At 34.2% G+C, this 14,482-nt stretch overlaps 1 protein-coding gene across 3 annotated transcripts in view; it reads right to left on the bottom strand.

Moving 5' to 3' along the window:
* The window catches only part of ANO3 (anoctamin 3), a 428,911-nt gene that overhangs the window by 116,477 nt on the left and 297,952 nt on the right, over window positions 1-14,482 (bottom strand). For all 3 annotated transcript variants that reach the window (XM_043482413.1, XM_043482414.1, XM_043482415.1), the window contains 2 exons: window positions 13,442-13,600; window positions 7,592-7,692 (listed from right to left, as the gene is read on the bottom strand). In XM_043482413.1, the coding sequence (XP_043338348.1) occupies window positions 7,592-7,692; window positions 13,442-13,600 (260 nt within the window). The remainder of the gene's footprint in view (window positions 1-7,591; window positions 7,693-13,441; window positions 13,601-14,482) is intronic.

Below are 14,482 nucleotides of genomic sequence, written 5' to 3'. Positions count from 1 at the left end.
CACAGCATTTTAGCCTGAGGTAGCAGCATATGAAATGGTTATGGGAGCAAGTGAACCATTGTAAAATTCGGGGAATTTTTACTAATTTGATAATTGCCAGCATATAAATTGCAAGTTGAGGGTCATAAAGAGGTGAGGGGATAATGAACAAGGCATATATAATGAAGGATCTTAACCACTGATGCTAAGGTTTTGGGCTGAAAGATATTGAGTATATTAAGTAAGTGTGTACCATTCTGATTTTTGAGAAACTAAATATTTTAATGACAGAGGTTAATCCACCCTTTAGAAGATTCTCACTAAATCCACATCTTGGAACTCGAGAATCTCATTCAGGACCTTCTAAAATGCCTCTTTACCCCCACCCATGAAAACCCATTTCAGAGAGTCAGAAGACTCCTCTGCAATGTGTGTGGTTTCTAGAAGGCAGAACTGAGAGTCAGTACAATTGATATTTAGTCCTGTATTATTAACTGCTTAGAAAACCTAAAAACATTCTGAGCTGCTGTATTTCACAGCAATCACCAGTCACAATCCTAGAAAAGAATTTTAACTTGTCCCTGACATACTCTAACACTAATTTTAAGTATGGAGTTTGAACGTTTGCTCTGCTTATCCTAAACTCACATTTTAAATACCACTTCTTTCATTTTTTCCAAATATACACAGGTTTGTGTGCATATGTCATTCACTCCCTATTGGGCTATAAACCCATCTTCACTCTAAAACTCTCATTATTATATAACTGTTCAGTGACTATCTTCTATAGGAGATTGGGCTTCTTAAAGATGGCAGTTTCAGTTCATCTGACTTTGTGTATATGGTATATTCTTTGGTAAATAGTAATGAGGATTACCATGACTGATGAATAAATGAATGAACTTTTAACTCACAGCTGCATTTATTTCCTTCAGTGCCTGAGGGTACTTTGAATTTAATAAACATTTACTAAATAAGGTATATCTTTTAAAAACTACAAATGTAGAAATTGGTTTAAAATAATTGTCAGCATCAAAAAAATCTATGAATGTAATTAAGAGAAGATAAGGATTATGATTATAATTATCAGTTGTGGATATGGTAAGGAATAACATAAAAGGACAGGGAAACATTTAGACTAAATGTTATTCTCTTTTTATTGTTACTATTTTGAAGTATTCTTTTAAGCATTTTTAAAAATTTTGAAATGCTTTGGGAGAAATAAAAAACAAGTGAAGGAAGAAAATCATACAAGATGAATACACATGGTTTTTAGACCGTAAGAACAAATAAAATTAAGGCACTCGCTTTTCCCAATTAACTAACATTCTAATTACCAGTAAAATCTAGGATGAACTATGTGTGACAATTAATGCTGTCAAGTCCTCTTACTTGAGGATTGGGATTACTGTTTATCTTGAGGACATGCCCATAATGACTTGTATCTGCGTGGCTGTATAAAAGGGTGAGCTTTCTTTCTGTCTTTGCAATCTCAGTGAATTTCCTGTGATGCAAGCCGCATTTTGGTTTAATGCTTATTCATGATAAAAAGTGTGATCTTTCTCTTGTATCTTTGTGGAGAAGTTTCTTTGCTTGGGGAAGATTTAGTTTTTAATTACATTCCCCTAACATATACAAGTGAATCTTTAACCCACTCAGTCAATAATAACCTGCAATTTTCCTTAGTCTTTCTGCATAAATGAACCTGCAGGACCAAATTATTTCCACATACAATCTTCATTACATAATTTATTAACTGCATATTGTTCATTGACAGAGCTTTCTTTATTTTCCCTTATTTTTTCATTTAAAAGATCCTTCTATTTTACACCTTGAAACAAGACAGCATTTATCTACTTACCTACCCACGCACTTACAACAAGTCACTCAAAATTATAAGTAAATCATTATCTCAATCACTGTTTCCAACCAGTGTTTCACATAGCTAGTAGCCACATGTGAAGATGTTTGCAGGTCAAAATGAGGACTGTTATATGAGAGGGACCCTGGTCCCTGCTCCTTGTTAAGCAAAGCTCCTGCACTTTTATCTATTTTATACATTGGGCTCTCTGTATCTTATTACATTATTTTATTTTTGAGTGAGTTATTCTTTCCATACAAAGGTGATATAAGTTTATTCCCAACTATAATAAAAGGTTGTTCTTAGTTGTTTTAAAAAAATTCTCCCAAATTTGCTATGATTAAAATATTTGTGGGAGGAAAAGCTTGAGGAAAGATGGAAGGTTGACCCCATATTGAACTCAGTCTGAGAAACTACAGGATGACTGAATCATCTTAAATAGGCTTGACCATTTTAATGTGAGAAGGGTTAAAATGAATATGAATCACCTTGAATAAAAAGAAAAATGATGAAAGTGGGAATTGATATTTATGGAATATAGAAGACATGAAAGTCATTCCTGATAGAATAAAAGGTAGAATGTGGGATATTTTAATTCTCAGGTTTTTTTTTTTTTTTTGGTTATGAAACATCAAGTCCAGTACGCAGGCCATTTTAATCAAGAAAAGAAATAGCTAGAAAATTTAGATATATAAAATTCTATATATGCCAAATATTCAAGCATAGGCTCTAGATAAAATGTTGAAGTTTTGTGTTCAAAGAGTAAGTTAGCAGAAAACTTTTGTAGGAAGGGTTATAACTCTAATACTTTTTTCTGAATAAATTTGCAGCTTTTCTTTATGGAATGCAATATAGATTTCAATACTGAATAAATATATGGAATAGTCAAGCATGGGTATGTCCCTCTTGCATAAATCTTTTAAAAAATCTTGTCTTGAAAAGAGATATGCATTTTTCTTATTTAAGTTCTTTTGACGTCCACGCATTTCTTAATTTTAAGACTATATATATATATATATATATATATATATGTCCCTAAATATGATAACAATTGACATTTGGAAATTGAGCTGACAACCATGAAAATACTTTGCCACTTATTCTATATCTGAATAATATTTCCTCTTCATGAGCTGACTGCTATCCCAAATTTTAGGCATACCTTATAAATAAATCAGAAGTTAGTTATTAAGGAGTTGGTTAATGCTACATCTATTATTAAAGTAATATGGAAAGATGCTGCAAAAGAACTCCTCATTCTAGAATTCCTCAGAATGTTTTCTCAAGAACATCATCATATTGTGATTAAAAAAATCCATCATCAGATGAAAATTGGAAAGGCTGCTCTGTGCAACTGTCTGTTGAAATTTATAAAAATTATAAGAATTATAAAAATATTAAAATCTTCAAGACAATATTTCTCTACCAACTATAACAAAATCTCTTGGGATGCTTGTTAAAAATGTTTATACCCAATCTTATCCTACACCCAGAAATTCTTTACTTTTGTTGAGTTTCCCAGGTAATTATGATGTATTCTGAAGACTGAGAACCACTTCTCTAAAAATTCCTACAGCAAATAAACTTATTGTTTAACTTTGAATTTCAAGAACGTATTTGGTCACAGGATATTTTTCTTTTACTTTCTCTTGAACCAGTGTTCTTCTGGTATACTTTGGAAAAGCTATATATTTTCTAATATTTATATTATTAAATCAAAAGGATCACAATTGCATTTTCCAAAGTTTCAGTAATGTAGAGATTGTAAACATTATCTTGAAAAACATAAAGAAGAAACTTTAGCCACAACATTAATGAAAAGAGACAGTAACTATATATATTTCATATTTCTTTCTTTTGATGTATCATAACTCTTCTTTCAAATGCAATCTTATCAGAAAATAAAAATGAATATCATTTATAACAGCAAAACCATTCAACTAAAAAAAGCCTCTTATTTAAAACATCTCCTGGAATAGAAGGACACTATGGCACGCAGATTGAAAACTTAATTATTTAATTCATACAAACTGAAGATGCAACCTGGCAAAGTAACTGTTTTAAAGAACTTCTAAGGAAAAGACACAAAGAATTAATTTTGACACAGATTTTTTAAAACATTATGAGAATATTGATTATTCTTTTAATTAGAGTTCCTCAATAGTTATCTGAAAAGTCAAGAGTAAGGGAAATGAGAGGAAAAAGACCAATATGCTCTAACAGATTTTCAATTTTTAAAATTAATACAATCTAACCGAGATGGTGGAATGAGTTATATGAAATTTGTGACACTAGATTCTTGTGCCATTGTCTTTATAAGACTTTTTCCTGATTCACTATAGCAGAGTGGACATACTTGGATAGTACCATTAGGGGAAGCACACTGATTGAAACCGCCTATCCTGGCCAGGCACCTTAGCAACCATCTGCATGAGTTGTTTTATAACAGGAGGTCCTGGTAAGGAACACGGAACTAATAAGCCTCCACCAACAGGAAGAGTTTGGGAAAGGTCAAAAGGAGACACCATATGTCTGACCACCTCCCAGAATCCTTCTCTCTGGCATCCATCTTGGCTGAACAAGGCGTGCACCACCAGGAAGGACTCTGAGTCAGATGAGTGGATAAAGACAACCTGGAAACTAATCCCATCACCATAAAACCCAAGACTGCAGCCACTTGGCAGAGCTGCTCTCCTGGGTTCCTCACCCTCCTGCTCTCCACGCAGGTGCCCTTTCCCAATAAAATCTCTTGCTTTGTCAGCACATGTGTCTCCTCGGATAATTCATTTCTGAGGGTTAGACAAGAGCCCAGTTTCAGGCCCTGGAAGGGGTCCCCCTTCCTGCAACAGTACTGATAAAGAAAGAAAAACCATCTCTGAAATTATGAATGTCAAATATTTGCTGCAAAGTGAACATGCTAACCAACGTTTATTTTTCATTGAAGGAAAGTATGATTTCAAATTAATAATAAGTGTCTTGGCCAGGAACTAAAAATCAGATGATGCCAAATTACCCCTTGGATAGCAAAAAAAGAATTCAATCTTTTGGACCTCTGGCAGACATGTGTTTTGTATAAAGTTCAGAGGAGGTAATGGAAGCTATGATCCTTTTTGGGCGAGATATTTAAACATAATATTCAGTTAACGTGAACAGAACCCGAATACTAAAATCTACTGAAATGGCATGCTTTGTGACAGTCTCGAAGGGTTTCCTCCTTTTGGATCTACAAGGCAATTAGTTTGTGCATAAACTCAACTATAACTCCTCTTAGAAACAATGGTGAGATCACAGGAATAGGGGCAGTATGAAGGCATATGAAAATTAATTTGGAATTTTTTTTAGCAATTTCACTCTGATATCAGAAAGTAGGTTATTGTCTTGGGTGTTACACTTCTTTTGCATCTTTGTTTATATCCTGCAAGCAAATTATAACTTGCTAAAAATAATTTTGTAAGAAAGTTAAATAAATAATGACCTATGAAATAATAAGGACTTCACTCCCACCCATCAGAAGCAATCATATTTTAGCATATTATATTCTCTTCCAATTTTTTCTATTCATTTTACATTGTTGAAATCTCATTGTATAAATATATGCATATCCTATATATTTTATTTATATAAAATATATTTTATTTATATATAATTTTATTTAAATTTTACTACTTACTATTTAACCACAGTCATTAAGAAATCCTTGTACCCATTCACTTTATAAGTGAATTATTTTGCATTGCAAGGGTATATCTAATTTATATGAATCCTCTACCATTGAACATATTTACATTTTTCACAATTATAAAAAATACTTCAGGGAATGTTTTTACATATTTTTCAGTTTTCTTCTTAAGATAAAATAATGAAATTCTGCATGATTCTGTGTAGCATGTATACATACAGACCAAACAACAAGAAACCAGATAGAGCAAAAGGCAAATATTCTCCCATTGTCAGCCTGAAATAAGTCACAGGCATGTATTTCAAAAGACTTTTTTAAGAAGGAGACGTAGTGTCAGGGGGAAAAAATTCCTCAGAAGTTAAGAGATGTAGAGTAGAACAGTGTTTACTTACCTACTTGTGCTCTCAAGATAGGTTCAGTAGAATGACCTGAATTGAAAGAAGTCCTCTGGAGACTTCAAACTATCTAATCACAACACAAATAATATTTCATAGGTCCTTACTTGCTTCTTTCAGGGAACAAGTTTCATAAAAATGTACAAACTTCAGGTTCTTATAGATATCATAGTAATAATTTATATAAGGTGCTAAAGAATTCTAGAGAATTTTCTTTCCTGCGTTCATCTTCTTTTGTTCTTTATTTTGTTACTATTATTATTTTTGCCAAGCTCTTCAAGATATTATTTACCTGTCTTATAAATATCTGTATAGAGGATTTTGAAACTTTTTCTCAAACAGGTTGTTCAGTTGCCTAGTCACGTCTGACTGTTTGCAACTACATGGACTGCAGCACCCCAGGCCTCTCTGTCCCTCATCATCTCCCAAAGTTTGCCCAAATTCACGTCCATTGCATCAGTGATGCCATCTTGACACCTCATCCTCTGATAGCCTCTTCTCTTTCTACCCTCAATTTTTCCCAGCACCAGTGACTTTTCCAATGAGTCGATTTTCCCATCAGATGACCAAAATACTGGAGCTTCAGCTTCAGCATCAGTCCTTTCAATGAGTATTCAGGGTTGATTTCCCTTAAGACTGACTGGATTGATTTCCCTTGAGATTGACCCAAACAGGAATGGGAGTCAATTTAGGTATCTAATTCTAATATTGTCACTGTAAGATTCCTCAGTAGTTGCCAGCGCTTAATTAATTTCTGCTTTGTGGGCAATGACTTGTGGTTGCAACTTCCAAAGCCTGAGGAGTTTCAGATGACTAAAAAGACAAGACTCTCGAGGCTTGTCATGCGACCCGAGGCTGGCAGCCCTCTCACAGATCTAGTCTCTACCATGCTACCAGGTCTGATAAATTTCTTCACAGTTTTGAATTGCCCTCTTAATGTTCATGCAAATTCATTATCTAGAGGTTCTTTTCCTTGGCATCTTGTTACCCTGAACCGTTTAAAACCTTTTTTAGCAGTTGATGAAGCATACTGAGCTTCAGTGCCAGTTCACACATAGTAGAAACACTTGAATTTCACTGTGAGAGATCAGGAAGGAAAGTGATACATTCTGCATATAACACAAAACACATAATATGGGGAAATAGGTCTATTGAATTTTTGACTTTCCTATAGTCTTGCCTAAAGGAAAGACGGAAACATCTTTGAACTGAGAAGGTCTTTCATTACCATTTATCCTTTGGCACTGAGGACAGAGCTAAGAAACTATCTGGTTGATTCACCTGAGGAAAGATTCCTGATAACTGCTATACAGAGAAGAATGCTGACTCTGTACACATAAGAACGCTACACACTTCCTTCTGCCACAAAAATAAGAGTTCCATCGAGCTGTATTAAATAAGTGAGACTGATCTTGGGAATAGTAAGCAAAATTAGAAAACAACTATCTTTCCCTCCTTCCAGTCTAGTCCAGCTAGAAATGATATAAAGCATCAGGGGACCAGGAAGCTTACATTAGGTGAGGAAATTGGAAGGAAAGATAAAGGTCAAATTAACTAAACTTGGCAAAAAAAAGCATTTCTTCTGCGAAAGAATTACACTTATTACTCTCAGGTTTTGCAAAAAACAGGCTCATCTTAATATACTCTGAGATAGAATGAAATAAAACCTGAAAATACCTGAAGGGCATCCTAATATTCAGTCTCTCTGCATACTTGCACAGTGTGTCCCATGGAATGTGAATTTTAATAAACATGATATCCGGGTTTGCAACAGCTGGCTGTAAAGGGCAACAGAACAGGTGCCAATTAGAATCAGAGCTGATAATATCATGTCACAATTTGACCTGACAAGGAAGAACACTGTCCCCTTATATATACAGGAATCATTGCTGATTTAAAAGGAATTTATATGAATAAAATTTCATAACACAGATTTATCTTAATAAAAATATAATTATGTCATTGTATGCAAGAAATAATCATCCATGTGAGTTAGCATGCTTTCTTCCTTGACCATTATTAAGATCCAGAGCCACCAACCAGAATAATTATGAGCCAATTAGGACCCTGCAATTATTCTGGTTGTAAACTTTCTCATGATCCTTTCTTTCCTGCTCAAGGTGGGTAGACAACACTGACAGTTACACCAGTTATTCATTCATTTATTCTTCTAGCATATTTTATTGAGCAATTGCTATTATAATTGTGAGAGCCTATGAAAATTCTGGGGATAAACAGAGTATAAGACCTACAAGTCCATGCCCTTGCAGAGCTGTCAAATTTTCATGCTTACTTGAATCTTAAAAGGCTAGTATAATGTTTCCTGCTAAGAGGTCATAATAATTTGTGTCTTTGATCTAGACAAGAGGTTTTTAAGCAAAATAAAATGGGCATTGGGATTATCTAAGGAACTTTTAACAAACATGAGTGTTCTGGTCAATTTCTTTAATCCTAAATGCCTACTTGGAAAAAATGACATGGTATGGAAGAAAAAACACAATGTTCAGAATCACAAAGAGGTAAGTACAAATTCCATTTCTATCATTTATTAACCCTAGGATCTTGGGGAAATTACCTCATTTCTCTGATCCTTGGTTTTCTCGCTTGGGAAATGGAGAGAATGGTCTTACCTCATAGAGTTGTCATGAGTCTTATGAGAGACTAGACTATAAGGAGCTCAAGTACAAGAGGTTTACCCAGAACGTTCATTCCCAGTGAGAGCATGCTTCTAGAATCAGACCACGGCCAAAGTAATGGCTATTTTCAAAGCTTCACTAGAATCGCTCTCTCTCTCTCTCTCTTTTTTTTTTCTTTTTCTCAGTAAATAGCTACTTGATTCACCTTTGGTGGAGCAGTGCCTTGGTTTTTAGGCCTTCTATAATAGGCTTTGAATTATACGAGTAAAAAGCCAGTAACAACCTATGATTGGGGAAAACTCTGAAGTTGAGGACTTGAATCAAGTGATTGAAAAGTTAAATTTTCTTTGAAATAAAACTCAGTATAAATTGTAATAAAACTGTATTTCTACAGACTATAGTTTCTTTGGAAAATTTATGTTTCCTCTTTATGTATTCAAAGTGCCTTATGCTTTTATGTCATTGTTCAGTTCCTGGGGAGGTGTGGATTCCTTTTCAGCAGTTATTCAAAGACAGAGAAAATGGGACCCTCAGGATTAAAGAAAAACATATTTAGTGCTCATTTCATCCCAGAATCTGGAAATGAGACTTCTATGAAAACAAATCTAGATTCAGACACAATCAGTCTCTACCAGAATGACACATTCTACAGGATGATGAAAGGTAACAACCAATCCCTTGAGAAGCGCACTGATGTGAGATCATTACATTCTCTCCAATGGTTTGAGAGTGAGGATCTCTTTTGAGGAATAAGCAGATGTTAGGACGAAAAAAAAAAAAAATCATTTCTCAGGAGCTAAGCCTTATTCTGGTATGAATGGAGATCACACTCTCCCACAGAGCATCACGGTTCTTAAAACCTAGGCATATTGGCTGTCAGAATATATTAGCAGCATGAAGAAGGAATGACTATTACATGCATGGGTGTTGGGAGAGACCTGGGAAGGCTTAACCTCCACCACAGGAGAGCTTGGGTTTCATACTATCAGCTGGTTCCTAGCTTGTTTCTCTTCACAACATGTACAGCTAGAAATGGCTGCTCCCCACTTCTTCCATAGCTACTGCCCTGGTCTATCACCACCATCTCTGATCTAGAGTCTTACAGTGTTTTCTAATCGAGCCTTTGCTCACATTCTTGCCCCCAGTAGCACAATGGCCAGAGTTATTCTTTAAAATATAACTCAGATCATATAATTTCTCAAAACCTCATCTGAATCAGAGTGAAAACCAAAGTTTTTCCAATGACCTACACAGCCTTTTACAACCTAACCCTCGATATCTTGTTAAACCTTTCTCCTACTAATCTCCCTCTTATTCACTCTACTTCCATCATTTGGTCACTTGCTATTACTTTCCTGCTTCACCCCATCATTCTTACCTCACTCCATTTTTTAATAGTGTTTATTATCTTCTAGTGAATGAGTCTATTTTTGTAAGTGCCGTGAGAGGAGGGATATTTGCTTTGTTCATTTATGTCTACTGAGCACCTAGTTCTACGCCAGGCACACAGTAGTCATTCACTAAGCATTCATTGAATGGATGAATGAATGAATGAGTTCACTTACTTTGAGTACACATTCTTTGTAACTTGTACCTAAGCGAGAGACAATGAAGATAAGAAAGCAAATAAGCCAGAATTATTTTGGAAGAGGTACTATGTCAGGTTCAAATTAGCATCATGAATAGCTGGCTTAGCACTGATTATTAATTCAGTCTGGTCAACTCTTAAGATGTGAAAAAAAATCTAATACACCCAAATAAAGTAGATGCTTTAGAAGGATGTTACTGCATTAATTCTACCATCAGTGAAACATCAAGCTAAGGGCACATACAGCTAGAATATTTTTAATTTTGTATGTCTAAAATATATTAATATATATATACACATATATATGTATATATTTTTTCCAAGCAGCATGAATTGTCTTATCTTATAACTTCTTCAACTTAATTTATCTTTTGTTATACCTCTACTTAAAAAAATAGTTTTTTTTCCTTGCAGCAGGGGGTTGGTGAAGGGATGGTGTTGGCAGAAAGCAAGATTACTTTCTCCCTTGGAATCAGAAGCTCCCAATCTGGCACTATTCTGTTTAGCTGGGATGCAGGCAGGCTTTTCCAGGGGAACAAAACACCCACAGCCTTCACACTTCACATTACTATTTAATTATTCCATCCAAAATTTTCAAGAGGTAGAAGATTCATTCTTGAGAAAAAAAGGAAATTTTAAAAATGTGTTTTTACAATGTCACTCTGCAAGTTGGTGGCAGAGAGCTGAAAAAAAATACAGAATATGGTAGCTTGCTATACTAAGTATAAGATAAAGGTAAAATGCTGATATAATTTGGAAATACACTTGGATAACAAAGAACATATCTTGACAGAGATCATCTACCTATTCACCTGTACAATCTTCAAACATGAATCATTATCTGTTGCTGATGTGATCATCTAGAAACTATCCACATCAACATGCAATTTAATGAGGATTTGAGATATACTCTGTGCCAGGCTCAGAGCTTAACTGTTGAATATAAACTTTAAAACTGGGAACTTGTTTCCTAGGGAATACTCCCATTTTTTTCTGCTAAAAATCCAATACTTGCTGACATTTTCACAATTTCATTTTCCTTTTCCACCTGTGACAAGACCTAAATATTTTCAATTTAATACTTATTAAAATTAAGTTGCAAATAAAGCACACATCCTATAATACTAGAAATTTTAAGAAGAAATAAAAGTTCATGATAATGCAAAACACTGGATTTGATAGTTCATATAGCTATAACTATTTAGATGCCATTTAGTCATCAGTTAACATAAGGTTTAAACCAAAAATATATCTATGTTCTATATTATAATCATAGAGTTAAGTTTCTTTCTACGCCTACTTGCTTAAAAAGGCAATACATAGGATATTGAATTTTATAATAATGTGGTTGGCAGAATTCTAAGAAATCCTCTTAGATCTTCATGCCTTGTCTTCATCTTGAACAATCTACAGGACCTGTGAATATGATGGCATATTCAGTCTCATGATTAAGTTCTTTATATGGTACATTTGTTTTTAAAAAAGAGAGGTTATTCTCCATGGAAGATGATTCCCTGAAAGGAAATCTTCTTGGTAAAAGAGATTCAAAACAGCAGAGGTACACAAAGGAGAATCTCTGTTGCTGGTTTTCAACATGGGTGGGGAGCATGCAGCAAGGAATGAAAATGGCCTTTAGGAACTGAGAGAGGTACCTGGCTTATAGCTATCAAGGAGATATGGATTTCAGTCCTACAACCACAAGGCACTGAATTCTATCACAACCACATAAGCTTGAAAGAATACCTTAAGTTCCAGTTGTGAATGCAAGCCTATTCAACACACGGATTTAAGTCTTGCAAGAAACAGAGCCAAGAGCTCACCATACCCAGACTTCTGATCTGCAGAACTGTGGGCTAACAAATGGGTTTTACTCTAAGCTGCTGAGTGTGTGGTGATGTGTTGAGCAGCAATAGAAAATTAATAAAAATAGCACTGAACAATTTCTTGATTAGAAATTTTAAGACTATTTTTTCATATATAAAAATAACATGCTTATTTCATATATAAAGTTAGCATGCTTATTACATAAATATGTTTTGTTCACTTAAACTGTTTTTTGTTGGTTTTACACATGAACATTGTGATAATTAATCTAGTCCTAATTAACTCAACTGTTTAAAAAATCAATGTTAATACTCTTAGAATTAAGAATATAAGTAAACATACCTTTGACAATCAAAACAAATAATTGCAGAAATTTAACTTTAAAATACAATTAAGGGATCTTAATTTTCCCTGATATTACACTTGATATTCTAACTGTATACTGGATCTCAACCTTAATTTTCACCTAAAGGCCTTTCAATTTTTTTTACTCATCTATCTTCTATTTCCTCAATCTTTCTCTTCTATTTCTTTCTCTCCTTGCCTCTCTCTATTCACCCTTCCTTCTTCCTCATTATTTAAACATCACATACAAGAAAAAAAGAAAACAGAAAGAAAGAAGTGAAACCTCATGAGACCTCGTTTCCATCTCGGGCTATCACTCTTCACCCTTCATTCACAAATGAGCAAACAGATGACATTTGCTACAGCCTCTATTTTTCCACTATCCAGTCACTCTTCAATGTGCCCCAGTCTAGCTTCCAAGTCTATCTTCTCAGAGAAAAGATTCTCATTGATTTTACCAAAGATCTTCATATTCTCCAAGTAACTGGGCCTCTTTCTTGTCTCACTTGACTTCTGAGCAGTATTTAACTCTGGTAACCACTCTTCTCTGTGACTCCTCATCTCTTCTACTTCCACCTACATCCAACACCTTCAATCATTTATTTTCCCCTCCTGCTTTTTATAGGCTCACTTTTAGGCTCTTTTTTTTTTTTTATCATTCTCTCCAGTGATTTCATACTAAAACACAGCTTATATTACCACCTATGTTCTAAAGATTAAAGCATTTACCTTCAGTTTAGATTCCTCATTTGAGCTCTAGACACAAATTTCAAACATGCTTACTGAAATATTAAAATCTAGATATTAACGGTTTGGCAGACTCATTTCTTTGAACATTTTGTTTTTCTTTTCATAGAGTTTTGTACTTTATACAGGATCATTCCTTCTTTAATTAAAAAAAAAAATGTAAAAACAACTATGCCCTTTGCAAAATATTTAAATTTCCAGAAATGTATAGAGTAAAAAAGGAAAATATTTTAAAATATGACTATACATATGCATTTCTTTTACATGTGGGAGAAAATTGCTATATATTTTAAAAAGCCATATGTTATACCTTTTAGACTAAAATGTAAAATATCATATCTCTTCCAGCATATTGTATCACATAGCTAATATTATTAAAGCACCTACCTCCTTTTCTAACATTAAGCCTTCTGCTCTGAGGTTCTTTTCAAATGTGTTTCTTTTGTCATATTGTATATTTGACTTTCTATAAACCAGGATGTAATCAATCCGCTTTTTGCCATCTTTGAATAGAAGTCCACTGGATGCTATGTAATTCATGTCATTCTGCAAATAAAGCAATGGTTGTTAATAGTGTGGGTTGGATAAGCACACACATTCAGTTTTCAGACACTTCTGTTCAAATATTGGCACTCCAATGTAAAAATGTATTTTTTACATTCCAATTATGAGACATGAAAAGATCATTTTAAAAGCTTTCACCTTACAGTAGAAAACAAGCTACAAAGTGATGTTCTAGGATTTGAAATTAGTCTGACACCAGAACATGAATTCTCTGATGTTAGCATCTAAAGGTCTATGTTTTATTCAATAAAACACTATAAAAACAATAACAGCCAATATACATTGAACATTTGCTCAAAATTAGGCCCAGACATAGATGTGTTACATGTTTTATCTTACTCAAAACTCAAACTTGCCTTTCAAAAATAAAGACAACAAGGCTTAAACAACATAAGTACTGAGAACTGAAATTAACATAATTTCCTCCATGAAATAATAATCAGATGAGGCATTATTTTCCTGAACCTATGTTCAACAACACCAAACAATAATTTCTGAACTGCTTGTTTCAAGAAATACTTCCCCCCAGAGTATAAGACTATGATCTGATGACAACCGCCTACTTACTAAGACTAACCATGTGCTTATTAAGACTTCTTTAAGGTACTCACCTTGCTCTGGCCACCTACCCCAGCTGTTTTTCATAGATGCTGCCCAATTTTCAACCAACTGCCTGCCTTGCAGGCAGTAATATCTACCAGCCCAGGTCCTAGAACCCTCTGAAAACTCCTTCCCAACTTCATCTTTGTAAAACACTACTAAGGCTCCCCAGATGATATCCTTACTTGCTGTAACTTTAATAAAATTAACTTCAGCAATCACTTGATTTTTATAATGGCCTTTTTTTTGGGAGCTGGCACTTTG

The sequence above is a fragment of the Cervus canadensis genome, chromosome 11 (genome assembly GCF_019320065.1).
Source record: "Cervus canadensis isolate Bull #8, Minnesota chromosome 11, ASM1932006v1, whole genome shotgun sequence".
In the NCBI taxonomy this organism is placed as follows: Eukaryota; Metazoa; Chordata; class Mammalia; order Artiodactyla; family Cervidae; genus Cervus; species Cervus canadensis.
Note: the sequence above shows the minus strand (reverse complement) of the source record. Positions and strands in the feature narration are given on the sequence as shown.